Source organism: Solanum verrucosum, unplaced genomic scaffold (genome assembly GCF_900185275.1).
Source record: "Solanum verrucosum unplaced genomic scaffold, falcon-dt-bn FXZP01000278.1, whole genome shotgun sequence".
Classification (NCBI taxonomy): domain Eukaryota; kingdom Viridiplantae; phylum Streptophyta; class Magnoliopsida; order Solanales; family Solanaceae; genus Solanum; species Solanum verrucosum.
This window is the reverse complement of record NW_026020332.1, coordinates 1178506-1190633: the sequence shown is the minus strand read 5'-3', so window position 1 is coordinate 1190633 and position 12128 is coordinate 1178506. Positions and strand designations below refer to the sequence as shown.

At 34.4% G+C, this 12128-nt stretch overlaps 2 protein-coding genes and 11 non-coding genes across 13 annotated transcripts; 12 read left to right on the top strand and 1 right to left on the bottom strand.

Moving 5' to 3' along the window:
• The first annotated feature begins 2249 nt into the window (after window positions 1-2249).
• On the top strand, window positions 2250-2340 carry LOC125836792 (small nucleolar RNA U31b). The gene has a single exon (XR_007443484.1). It is a non-coding gene; the product is annotated as a small nucleolar RNA U31b (small nucleolar RNA).
• An 88-nt stretch (window positions 2341-2428) lies between these two features.
• LOC125836772 (small nucleolar RNA Z195/SNORD33/SNORD32 family) lies at window positions 2429-2508 on the top strand. Its single transcript, XR_007443468.1, has one exon. It is a non-coding gene; the product is annotated as a small nucleolar RNA Z195/SNORD33/SNORD32 family (small nucleolar RNA).
• A 149-nt stretch (window positions 2509-2657) lies between these two features.
• LOC125836791 (small nucleolar RNA U31b) lies at window positions 2658-2748 on the top strand. Its single transcript, XR_007443483.1, has one exon. It is a non-coding gene; the product is annotated as a small nucleolar RNA U31b (small nucleolar RNA).
• A 70-nt stretch (window positions 2749-2818) lies between these two features.
• LOC125836775 (small nucleolar RNA Z195/SNORD33/SNORD32 family) lies at window positions 2819-2899 on the top strand. The gene has a single exon (XR_007443471.1). It is a non-coding gene; the product is annotated as a small nucleolar RNA Z195/SNORD33/SNORD32 family (small nucleolar RNA).
• Window positions 2900-2990: 91 nt separating this feature from the next.
• LOC125836776 (small nucleolar RNA Z196/R39/R59 family) lies at window positions 2991-3072 on the top strand. The gene has a single exon (XR_007443472.1). It is a non-coding gene; the product is annotated as a small nucleolar RNA Z196/R39/R59 family (small nucleolar RNA).
• Window positions 3073-3502: 430 nt separating this feature from the next.
• Window positions 3503-3593, top strand: LOC125836793 (small nucleolar RNA U31b). The gene has a single exon (XR_007443485.1). It is a non-coding gene; the product is annotated as a small nucleolar RNA U31b (small nucleolar RNA).
• An 80-nt stretch (window positions 3594-3673) lies between these two features.
• On the top strand, window positions 3674-3753 carry LOC125836774 (small nucleolar RNA Z195/SNORD33/SNORD32 family). Its single transcript, XR_007443470.1, has one exon. It is a non-coding gene; the product is annotated as a small nucleolar RNA Z195/SNORD33/SNORD32 family (small nucleolar RNA).
• Window positions 3754-3845: 92 nt separating this feature from the next.
• On the top strand, window positions 3846-3927 carry LOC125836777 (small nucleolar RNA Z196/R39/R59 family). The gene has a single exon (XR_007443473.1). It is a non-coding gene; the product is annotated as a small nucleolar RNA Z196/R39/R59 family (small nucleolar RNA).
• Window positions 3928-4327: 400 nt separating this feature from the next.
• LOC125836794 (small nucleolar RNA U31b) lies at window positions 4328-4418 on the top strand. The gene has a single exon (XR_007443486.1). It is a non-coding gene; the product is annotated as a small nucleolar RNA U31b (small nucleolar RNA).
• Window positions 4419-4504: 86 nt separating this feature from the next.
• LOC125836773 (small nucleolar RNA Z195/SNORD33/SNORD32 family) lies at window positions 4505-4585 on the top strand. Its single transcript, XR_007443469.1, has one exon. It is a non-coding gene; the product is annotated as a small nucleolar RNA Z195/SNORD33/SNORD32 family (small nucleolar RNA).
• An 85-nt stretch (window positions 4586-4670) lies between these two features.
• Window positions 4671-4755, top strand: LOC125836778 (small nucleolar RNA Z196/R39/R59 family). The gene has a single exon (XR_007443474.1). It is a non-coding gene; the product is annotated as a small nucleolar RNA Z196/R39/R59 family (small nucleolar RNA).
• A 2252-nt stretch (window positions 4756-7007) lies between these two features.
• Window positions 7008-9200, bottom strand: LOC125836254 (pentatricopeptide repeat-containing protein At5g46460, mitochondrial). Its single transcript, XM_049515427.1, has one exon. The coding sequence runs from the start codon at window positions 9114-9116 to the stop codon at window positions 7050-7052; it is 2067 nt and encodes a 688-aa protein (XP_049371384.1). The 5' UTR covers window positions 9117-9200; the 3' UTR covers window positions 7008-7049.
• A 1414-nt stretch (window positions 9201-10614) lies between these two features.
• On the top strand, window positions 10615-11841 carry LOC125836262 (membrane protein PM19L-like). The gene is made up of 4 exons (XM_049515434.1): window positions 10615-10841; window positions 11059-11278; window positions 11409-11454; window positions 11551-11841. Exons 1-4 carry the CDS (start codon window positions 10715-10717, stop codon window positions 11635-11637), a joined length of 480 nt encoding a protein of 159 aa, XP_049371391.1. The 5' UTR covers window positions 10615-10714; the 3' UTR covers window positions 11638-11841.
• Window positions 11842-12128: the final 287 nt, after the last annotated feature.

The following is a 12128-nucleotide window of genomic DNA, read 5'->3' as shown; positions in this document are numbered from 1 at the left end:
TTTCTTACACCAACTTAGTATTTAGTAAATAATGAAAGTTTAACTAGCCGTTAGCTAGTCGTTGGAGTGAATCTGTATCTATAAGGTATCACTTTGGAGACTCGAAGCATATATAATTTTTAAATATCCCCAATTTATGGCTAGGAGTTTTTTGTTCTAAGACCAAAGAAAGTAAAGATATGCTCTAAAACTTCTAGATATATGTTATTGTCCATTAATGTGCTTAGCATTGGAATTGTTCAAGTATTTATTATAGGTTTATGAATTGAAAAGAAAAAAAGTATCTTCCAAAAAACCTATAATATAGAATTAAATTTAAAATGAATGTTATAATTCACAATCATGTATTTTGTATATTTCAAAACTTTTAACGAATGAATTTATTTCAAAATTAATTGAAATACTTACTCTTACAATTTTCCATTTGTTTCAAGAGTATTCCCACACACTCCAACCGAAATTGATTTATAGACTTATTAAGAGAATATAATCTCATCCTTCTCTTTAGTAGGAATATTGATAAATTTATCGATACTTTGTTGTAAAGGAGGATGAGATTAATTTCTCTTAATGAAATTCATAGACTATTTGGTCGGAGTATACAAAGTTACTCTTGATGAATTCACCGTACTAAGTGCGAAGTGAAGGCCGTTTCAATAAGATTTTTAACAGGAAAATCTTAAAGCACTTAGCTAGGAGGATTCAAGACACATGGTTGTAAGGTGTCCAAGGATTTTGATTTTCACCGAAACATAGTGATATGCGTGGAAGTATTTGTTTATTTCATTCAATGAACCACTTAGTTCAAGATCCGTTCACTAACCAATCAATGATTTTTAAAAGTCTTCACTAGCTAATGGTTTAAGTCCAAATGACACCATTATTGAAGCATGTTGCTAGATTAACGTCTCAAAATATTTTTTAGATTTTTCAAAGATAAAATTTCTTGAAACAAGTGGGGGTTGTAAGAGTTAGTGTTTCACTTAATTTTGAAACAAATTTATCCATTAAAAGTTTTGAAATATAAAAAGTACATGAATGTGAATTTTAACATTCATTTTTGTTTTAATTCTACATTATTGACTTTTTGAAAGATACTTTTTGTTTAAATTCATGAACCTATAATAAATACAATCTAATTAAAAGTCTTTTCTTGCAAAACTACGTTTCCTTAATTCAGTTTATTTTGTTTGTAAAGACAAGCACTCAAAAAATTAATTTTTCTTGGAAAAATATTTGAGAGACATTAATCAACTGATGAAATAATACAATCAAACACTACTTACCCATTGAGGCTTTAGAATTTTGACATATTCATCAAAAGTAGGATTGCCAGTAAATTATGTCATTTCTTCGTGATCCATCCAATAAAGAGCACCATTGACATTACAAAATTACAGGAACATCTTGTGCTTGAGCTCGTCTATGTTTACTTTGTTGCTATTATCTTTACCTATAGGCCAACATCTTGTTCCTTAATTAGTTTGTTCTATTTAGACAAGTACATAGTTAAAAATTGAATCAAAGGAACACAGATCTGACATAACTTAAAAGCATTTATAAAACATTAAAAGTTGAGCTAGATTACATGAGAACCATAGAAGAAAAACATAATATCCACAAGGAAATAAGACTAATTAAATATCTAAACTATATCAATCTTCGGATGAGTGTATGAGACTTGAGAACTTTCCCCAATGACAGTCTTGACTTAGTAAAAACTTGGAATGTAACTAGTAATTAAAATAAAACTTATAGGACTTAAACTGGAGTTTGATCATATTATCCTTGATCAATCAGGACCGTTAGTTTCGTCAAGTAACTTTACAGCCGTAGATTGTTTTCTTTTTATCGCCTGACGGCTGTAAAACCCTAGCAAATGCCCATCTTCTTCCTATATAAACCCTACTATAAGTCTCCAGTTACCCATCAGCCACAGCGGATCTGAAGAAACCCTAATTCGCAGTGAGCCCCTTTTCCTTTGTATGTTCTTTTCAATGTTTAATTTCTGTATGTAATGTTTGTTCTTTTGTAATGGAAGGTAAAGTAGAGTTACAATGGCGGTTCCTCTACTGAAAAAGAAGGTAATCAAGAAAAGGATGAAGCAATTCAAGAGGTATCAGAGTGATAGGAGAATCACTGTCAAGGTATTATTGTTCTATCATTTCTTAAACCCCCCTTTTGTATTAAGTTCATCTTTTTATGGTGACAAAAAGATAGGATTTTGTTGGTTTTTTGTGTTGGAAAGGGAAAATGATGAGAGTTATTGTCGCCCCAGTCTTAATTTGCATCCAATTTATTGGATTTGCAAGGTGGTGATTGACACATCATATCTGATTCTTCTTGAACAATAACGTGAAACTTTTTTGTTTGTTTGATTTTAGCTTTTTCCTTTTGTTGTTAAATCTTATTTGTGGACAATGTGCTTATAAGATGTGAGGATGCTTATCCACCTATTCTGTAGAATTCAATGATGAATTCAAAACATGCACTACCATCTGATCTTATAGCATTTGTCATCCTTTTAAGGTCTTGGGTTTCTGTACCTCTGTTTTTTTTTTTTTTTTGTGATTTGGTTCAGTTTTTTGAACATTAGGATAAAAATTTGCTTCTTTGCGCACTATTATTATCTATTGTATTTTCGTTTGTTAAGAATGGAAAGTGATGATAGTTATTGTCGCCCCAGTCTTAAGTTGCATCCAATTTATTGGATTTGCAAGGTGGTGATTGACTCATTATGTCTGATTCTTCCTAAACAGTTTATACTTTGTTTTTGTTTTATTTAATTTGATGCTAAGCTTGTTTGTGGAGACATGCTATATGGTGTGATGATGCGTATCCACCTATTCTGTAGGGTTCAATGATGAATTCAAATACATGCACTACCATCTGATCTTATAGCATATCTCACCTTCTTTGATGTATTGGGTTTCCCCATTTTTATCTGTATGGTGATTTGTATTAAAAGTTCTGCAGTGTTTATTCACTGATGCAGTCAATGATGATTTTTTCCCAAATTGCTGATTGACAGTGATTAATATAAAAGATCACCATCTTTCGGCTGAGATTGCATCTAGAACCAATTTGTGCACTATTTTCCCTTTGTTTTTAGTCACTTCCTTCAATTTTCTATCAAATTATTTGTTGCCTATGGTATCTAATGTCCAGACTTTACTCTGTTACTGGGTGTTTCGTTTTTACGGGCAGAAATTATACTATAGAGCAGGTCTTGCGACACAGTTGCTTCTTTATCAATAAGCTTTCTGTTACTTTAACCCTGCTTACATATCTTTTATTAAAGATGATAGTATTTTTTGGCGCAATAAAATCTCTGCAATGTTATTATTCTATTGTTTATAAACAGCATATTTTTAGTTTTAGCTTCAATGTCATTGTATTGTTCAGTAATAGTGGAAACCATTCTCTTTTTTGTGTTACATTAGCATGAAATTTGTTACCTTGTTTGTTGTGCTTATTTTGTTGACTTTTTGTATTTGAAAGGGAAAATGATGACAGTTATTGTCGCCCCAGTCTTAAGTTGCATCCAATTTATTGGATTTGCAAGGTGGTGATTGACACATCATATCTGATTTCTCCTAAACAATAATGTTGAAATTTGCAATCGTTTAGCTATTTTCTCTTGCATCTAATCTTGTTTGTTGATGTTATGCTAATTAGGTGTGATGATGCTTATCCACCTATTCTGTAGAATTCAATGATGAATTCAAAACATGCACTACCATCTGATCTTATAGCATATCTCATCCTTTTTTTAAGGTTTCGGGTTCCCCACTTTTATCTGTATTGTGATTTGGTTTGAAAGTTCTAAAGTTATTAATCACTGATGCAGTCAATGATGATTTTTTCCCAAATTACTGATTGACAGTGATTAATATAAAAGATCACCATCTTTCGGCTGAGGTTGCATCAAGAAAAATTTGTTCATTATTCTCCTTTGGTTTTTAATCACTTCCTTCAGTTTACCTTTGCATTATTATTCTTCTTTTGTTTTTAATCACTTCAGTTTATCTCACATTATTTGTTGCCTATGGTATCTAATGTCCAGTCTTTACTCTGTTGCTGGGTGTTTCGTTTTTACGGGCAGAAACCAACTATAAAGCAGGTCTTGCGACACAGTTGCTTCTTTGTCAATAAGCTTTCTGTTACTTTAACCCTGCTTACATGTATTTTGTGGCATGATAAATCTCAGCAAGCTAATAGATATTATTTATAAGCAGCATCTTTTAGTTTTTTGTGAACATTATTAAGAAATTTATTTACCTTGTTTGTTGTGCTTATTTTGTTGATTTTTTTGTATTGGGAAAGGGAAAATGATGACAGTTATTGTCGCCCCAGTCTTAAGTTGCATCCAATTTATTGGATTTGCAAGGTGGTGATTGACTCATTGTTTCTGATCCTTCCTAAACAATAATATTAAATTGGATATTTATTTGGCTTTAGCTTTCCTTGTTTGATGCTAAGCTTGTTTGTGGGAGTTATGCGAATAAGGTGTGATGATGCGTATCCACCTATTCTGGAGGGTTCAATGATGAATTCAAATACATGCACTACCATCTGATCTTATAGCATATCTCATCCTCCTTTAAGGTTTTGGTTTCCCCATTTTTTTCTGTATTGTGATTTGGTTTGAAAGTTTCTAGTGTTAGTTATGCAGTCACTGATGAATTTTTCCCATAATTGCTGATTGACCAGTGATTAATATAAAAATATCACTATCTTTCGGCTGGGATTGCATATAAGACAATGCTTTGCAGTACTATTCTTCAATTTCTTTTGTTTAAAATTTTGTTGCCTATGGTATCTTATGTCCAGACTACTTTGTTGCTGGGTGTTTCGTTTTACGGGCAGAAATTAAACTAAAGAACAGATCTTGCGACACAGTTGGCTTCTTTATCAATAAGCTTTCTGTTACTTTAACCCTGCTTACATCCCTTGTATCTTTCAACCTTTTCTATGTATATTTAGTAGTATTCAACACTTCACTTGATTATAGAGAAATTTTTGTTCGAGACATTTATAGAGTTTGATTTGTTTCACTTGCCTTCGCCCAAGTCATGGGCGCTAGGTTTACTAAGTGGAAGTAATTTTCGTTGTATTGTATTATAACAGACAAATTGGCGCAGACCAAAGGGAATAGACTCCAGAGTTAGAAGGAAGTTCAAGTGATGTGTCTTGATGCCCAGTATTGGATATGGTTCCTGACAAGAAGACTTGCCACTATCTGCCCAATGGCTTTAAGAAGTTTGTTGTGCACAATGCAAGTGAACTTGATATTTTGTTGATGCACAACAGGTAATGCAAGAGAGCAAAATTCGTTTGCTTATTCCATCTTTTCTTTGTGACCTCACTGTTAAATTCTTTCTCTTATTCACAGGACTTGCTGTGCTGAGATTGCTCATAATGTATCCACGAGGAAAAGGAAAGAAATAGTCGAGAGAGAATCCCAACTTGATGCGTAGTAACTAACAAGCTTGCTAGGTTGCGTAGCCAGGAGGATGAATGAGCTTTCTTGGTTCAAGGGTTGTCAACAGATTTTTGATGTGCAATTAATTAGATGTTTCTGAAATTATTACTCAGTTTTGATACTGTAAAATTTCATTAGGTGTTTGTCATACTCGATACCTTGAGAATATATCCTGTATCTTATTTCAATAGGATAGATGTATAGGGTATGTTATTGTTTTACCCTATATATTCTGTAAAAAAAGTTCATGTACTTATCTATACCGTAAATCAATAGTTTGCACAGTAAATTTAATTTAAGAAAACCTAGAGTTCATCCATAATCAACTGGCAAATGTGTAGCAATGTAATTTTGGATGTACAATCGGTAAAGTAATCGAGCATAATTTCCTTCTCTTTCTTGTAAGAACTAAATAATTATGGTGTACCTTTATTATGAAACTCAAAAATACAACACTATACCATGAAATATTAATGGTCATATATATAAGAGGACTCTCGTCTGGACAAGTATTATCAATGCAACATGAATTATGCTTGAATATTACAGAAAGATCCACTTTCACATCAAATCAGCTGACTTTGCATCATTAATCAAATTCTATTTACAACAAAAAAAAAGTATACCATTGCACATAGGACTTTTCAATCAGGAGAACTGGGGAGGTGTGTTCATGGATAAAAATCTGAGGTTGATGGGAAATTGTAAGGTTTTCAGCAGTAACAACACGAAGACAACATCGGCTATAGCAATGCTGATGGATCAAGGCCTTATATTCAATGCTAAGCAGATAACAGCTCCAATATATTTCAAGTGAGAGTCTCTTTTGTGTCAGCAGCCATGCAGGTATGATTCAAGTATCTTAAGGCTGAGGCAGGAATCAAACAACTACCGGCCGTTTCCAAAATTTGTGATAAAATTTCTTACAAGTGTATTTCCTGTTTGCAATGGCAGGAACATTATTGGCATATTCTATATTAGACGACTTTCTAATAATCTCTCCTCCCCCAATCCCCTCTCAGAGAGCGAGATTTCTATGACTTAAGCTCCAATAATGAAATATATCTCTCTATCTGATCGCTGTTGGAAAGATCTGTCGATGGAATCTTCCTATGCTGATTAATGCAGAATAAACCAGGGGTCTCTATTTGCTGATCCTAGCTAAATAACTTGGGAACTTCATCTACTGCACAATTAAGTACCAGCCGCTGACGAATAATTCTAACTCCAAGAATAGTAGATCTACAAGATTGACATGAGCTTATTAGTCTGTAGTGGTTGCCTCGACTTCAAGTATATTTGGTCAATCATAGGGCAGTATCAGAAACATTTTAGACATGGCTTTAAGATCAGCTGCTAGACATATGAAGCAGAGGATGCCAATATCTGATTTCTTCACGGGTAGCATGAACAAGAGGACCCTACTATATTGGTGCAAAGCATTTCAGAGTGTTGGCCCAATACAACTCTGGCAGTTTCCTAAAATTAAATGTGGTCCTGCTTCTAGTGAACTAATTACCAGACTCCGCTAACCATTTCCACAGTGATTATCAAAAGGATAATGCTACCAATAATCTGAACAAGAACAAAAGCCATCCCTGAAGTGATGAAAGCGGCTAGAATCTCTTACTATGATTTCACGATCAACAATTTTCGCTATGAGCTTGATGGCAGAATGACAGTCCCCACAGACACGCAGGTTCTTCATTACTGTTATAGCACTACCATGAGTTGTAATTAATGCAAAGCAAATAGCCAGCCTCTCACTATGATATGACAACAGAACTTCCTTCTGTTCATCCTCTACATCATGCAATGCATATCTTTGATCAGGGACATAACCATATTCCTTCAACTTTTCCATCAACCATTCCAGCTTTTCGTATATCCCATCACTTAGAGGATGTGAAGTATCACCAGAAAGAAATGTATGCCGGATTCCCTTCTGATTAACCCAACTGCATCCTGGTTGTTTTGTGTTTCCTCTTCTTCTCATATTTCCTCTAACTCTTGCTACATCATTCCATCTACCAGAGAAGGCATAAATGTTAGATAGCAAAACATAAGCAGCACTACAGTTTGGGTCAAGATGAAAAACGTTTTCTGCAGCTCTTTCGGCCAGTTCTAAGTTTAAATGCTTCTTACAACCACTAAGCAAAGCTAACCATATTGACAAATTTGGTCTCATGGGCATGCTTTTCACCAAATCCTCTGCTTCATTTAGCTTTCCGCTTCTGCAAAGGATATCTACCATACAACTATAATGCTCAAGTGTCACTTCAATGGATGAGCTTTGGGGGATATATTGAAATAAGCGTCTTCCTTTCTCTAGCATGCCAGAATGGCTACAAGCAGCAAGTAACCCAGTAAATGTAATATCATCCATATCAGCCCTTGAACGAACCATCTGGGCGAACAATGTGAGTGCCCAATTACCAAATCCATGTTGTGCACATCCCACGATAATTGAGTTCCATGAAACTATGTTTTTTTCAGGAATCTCCTTGAATGCAATGAGTCCATCGTTTATATTTCCACATTTTGAATACAATACAACTAGCGAATTGCCAACAAACGAATCAGTGTTCAATCCGAGTTTGACTGCTACACCATGAATCTCTTTGCCAAGATCAATAGACTCCATTTCACAGGATGAATTTAGGGCACTAGTGAAGGAAGACTGATTCGGAAGTAGACCAATCCTAATCATGTCCCCAAACACTTTCAATGCTTCTTTGTGCTTATAATTCAAACCATACCCTGTCAAAAGAGACGTCCATACAACTATATTTATATGCAACCTCTCACTGAATACTTTAGAAGAATCATCCATGTGCATACAATTAGCATACAATGTGATTAGTGAAGCAGTGACATAAGTATCATATAGATAACCAAGCTTCACAACACAGGCATGAATTTCACTACCTAGACCTAAATCCCTTGCATTAGCACAAGCTGTAATAACAGAAGCAAAAGTACTAGAAGTAGGCTCAATGAAGAAATCTAGCATCTTCTTAAAAATCAACAGAGCCTCATCACTCCTCCCATATTGATCAAGCCCACTAATAACCGACGTCCACGAAATCACATTCCTATAAGGCATCAGCTCAAACAACTTAACAGCCTCCTCAACTCTTCCGTTCTCAAAATACCCATAGATCATAGCATTCCAAGCAGCCACATCCCTTTGTGGCATCTCCGAAAACAAACTCTCAGCCTCTTTAACCTTTCCAAACTTCAAAAACCCGCTTATCATTGTTGTGTAAGAAATTACATTTCTTTGGGTCATTTCCTCAAATAGCTTCAAACCCATGTCCATATTCCCACAGTCTACACACCCTTTAATCATCAAGTTCCACATAACCGTATCTTTGACAGGCATTTTGTCAAATAGCTGCAGTGCCTCATTCAACCTTAGATTTTCAGCATACCCAGCTATCATTTTGGTGCATAAATAGATATTTGGAGATGGGATTCTTTCAAAAAGCTCTTTAGCTTCATCAATTCGTTGGTTCTTTAGGTGCTCAGATAGAATTGAATAGCAAGTGGGGCTAGCTACTCTGAAGAATCTTGCTAAACCAATTAAAGATCTTGAGATATAGCAACGAGGAACAACATAATTAGGCATGAGAAGAAGCCAGTGAAGAAAGTTCACTGTATGGTTTTAACGGTATTTTGAAGGCTTCAACGGTTGCCTCAAAGAAGAGGGAAAAAAAAACTTTGGCTGATAAATGACACTAACACTTACATACCAGTGTCATTTTTATGAGATTGATGGTGATGTTACACATGAGCGGGCTGAATGATATTGAGGTTAGTATCCGTGTGATAATATAAAGTGATTGTTAGACCAAGTTGTATAGCTGAGAGTGTTGACCGATCAAGAACTCACATGTTCTAAAGATTAAGGTAGCAAAAATAAGAATATTGAGATGGATGAGTGAGTATATTAGAAAAGATAGAGTTAATAACGAAGATATTTGGGATAAGATGAAAATGACTTCCATGGTGGATAATATGAGAAAAGTGAAATTAAGATGGTTCGGTCATGTGAAGAAGAGATGCTCGAATGCCTTATTGTGAAGGTGTGTGAGGTTGGTTATACCGCAATAGTATGTCTGAGGAGAGGTAGATATATGACGAATAAGTATTAGTGAGAAATGATTAGACTGGATGCACACTTATAACTTATCGAATACATGACTCTAGATAAGAAGTTGTGAAAGTCAAAGATTAGGATAGAGAGTTGGTACGTAGAGTAATACCAATTTCCTTCTCTTTATTGTTATTTTTATTTTCTTGTTACCTTAATATTCGATTTTGGTATTACTCTTGTTCTTTGTTCCGATTATCATATTATTTCATATTGTTACTACTCCTCTCCCCTCATAATTTTCATATATCATTTGATATATTTTACTTGAGTTGAGGATCTATAAGAAATAATTTCCCTACCTTCACAAGATAGCTGAGTATGTTATTGTACAATTTAAATTACCCTAAACCGTAAATTACACTGAACAACTTCATAGAAAATGACAAAAAAATTGTAATTTGAGGATAGATTTGAAGTAGTCCCTTAAATATAACTTTGAGTAGTTTTGGTTCTTAAATTTTTCAAAAGTGAACACTTTTGATCTCTGTTAAATATTTAACAAATGCTATCCTTTTTCTTCTTCAAAATTTCCATCTAATCTAACCGATGGAGTTTGCTTTGTATTTGGTGAAGACCAAAAATGCTCATTTTTCGCAAACTTAAAAGACCAAAATTGTCCAAGATTATATATTGGAGATTACTTTGAACCTAACTCAAACATAAGAGACCATTTTTGTCATCTTACCTAGCTCATTTTGTATGAAACAAAGAATGTTCCTTTTGAAATCAAAGAATGTACCACCTCAAAAGATATACTAAAAAATGTTTAGCTGGGAAAGAATCTTGGTTTTTGCTTCCTTCCCTTGATAAGAATCTTGGTTTTTTGCTCCCTTGTCTTGATTAGGAAGCATTCCCTTTACAACCCCACAAAGCCCTTTAGAACAAACAGCCTTACAAGAAAAGAACCAAAACCTTATGAGATTAAAGTATTTATAAAGACCCCAAAGAACTTGCAGACATCACATGCATTTGTACAACATAGTCTTCTTAGCCTTTACAAAACCATTGTTCAATTTTCATCAAAAAGAGATTTCAAGCCTTTATATCATTATCATTTTCAAGAACCAAGAATGGCTAGTGGGCAGATGAAACCTGTTGCATCTTTGCTTTTGGTCCTTAATTTCTGCATGTATGTTGTTGTTTTAGGCATTGGTGGTTGGGCTATGAACTTTGCCATTGATAATGGTTTTGTCATTGGTAAGCATCTTGTCAAAATCCTTATGTTCACTAAATTCTTTGTTCTTTTTATAACCATTGTGTGAGTCCAGGTCAGTTTGCACGCACCACAACTATTGGCCTGATCGATAATAATTTTCACTACTAAGTTGGAGAGAGTAGTCTACTAAATGTTCTATCTTTTACTAAATATAGTCTTTTGTTAAAGACTGATCATGGTGTGTGTGATTTTTTTCAGGTCCAGGAATGGAACTTCCAGCACATTTCTCTCCAATTTACTTCCCAATTGGAAATGCTGCCACTGGATTCTTTGTTGTATTTGCTTTGATAGCAGGTGTGGTTGGAGTTGCATCTGTCCTCTCTGGACTTAACCACATTCGCCATTGGAACATCGATAGCTTACCAGCTGCTGCTTCTGCTGCTGCAATAGCCTGGAGTCTTACACTCCTTGCCATGGGGTAAGGCCCTGTCTATTTTCACTTAACGAAGATCTGAATCTGAATTTATCTCTTGACGCTTTGTGCTATTTGTTCTTTTTTATGTACCATTCTACATATCAATAAAGTAATGAAATTTTCATCCATGCAGCTTTGCTTGGAAAGAAATTGAACTCAACTACAGGAATTCCAAATTGGTATAGCACCCTTCATCTGTACTCAAAGTTAAATCTATGCAAATTTATGAGAACTATTGACATTAACTCCTCTACAATTTTTGGATAATTTTGCAGAAAACAATGGAGGCATTCTTGATAATTCTATCATTTACTCAACTGGTATACATAGCTGCCATTCATGGTGCTTCATCAAGGAGATAAATGAACTTCGAAGATAAATCGTATCGTGTGAAATGTATTGATTGAGTTTGTTGTTTCCTTTTTTCCAATAGTCATTGTTATTATTCATTATTGTGTATACAAAGTTGGCCAGATGGCTGCTTGTATATCAACTATCTTCAGTTTTCAAATTGTAAGAAACAAATAAGTGATGCACAAATATTACCCTTCATTGGCTTTTTCCCAGAAGAAAATTGGACATTATTAAGAAAAACATCATATATGTACATAACATATCTCCTGAATTATGAAAGTTTAACAAAGATTTACCTAATGCTGTCGAAGGGACACAGCAGCAGCATTCACTCATTAACTTCAAAAGAGAAATCTCAAACAAACTGATCTAACAGATACCATTTGAAGCATAATTATTCTTTGGCAACTGAATTCCATGGAGTAATTCAAATCTAATCAAAAGATTGTGTAGCATATACAAACACTCTGCGTCAACTAGCATAGACATTCACCATCAG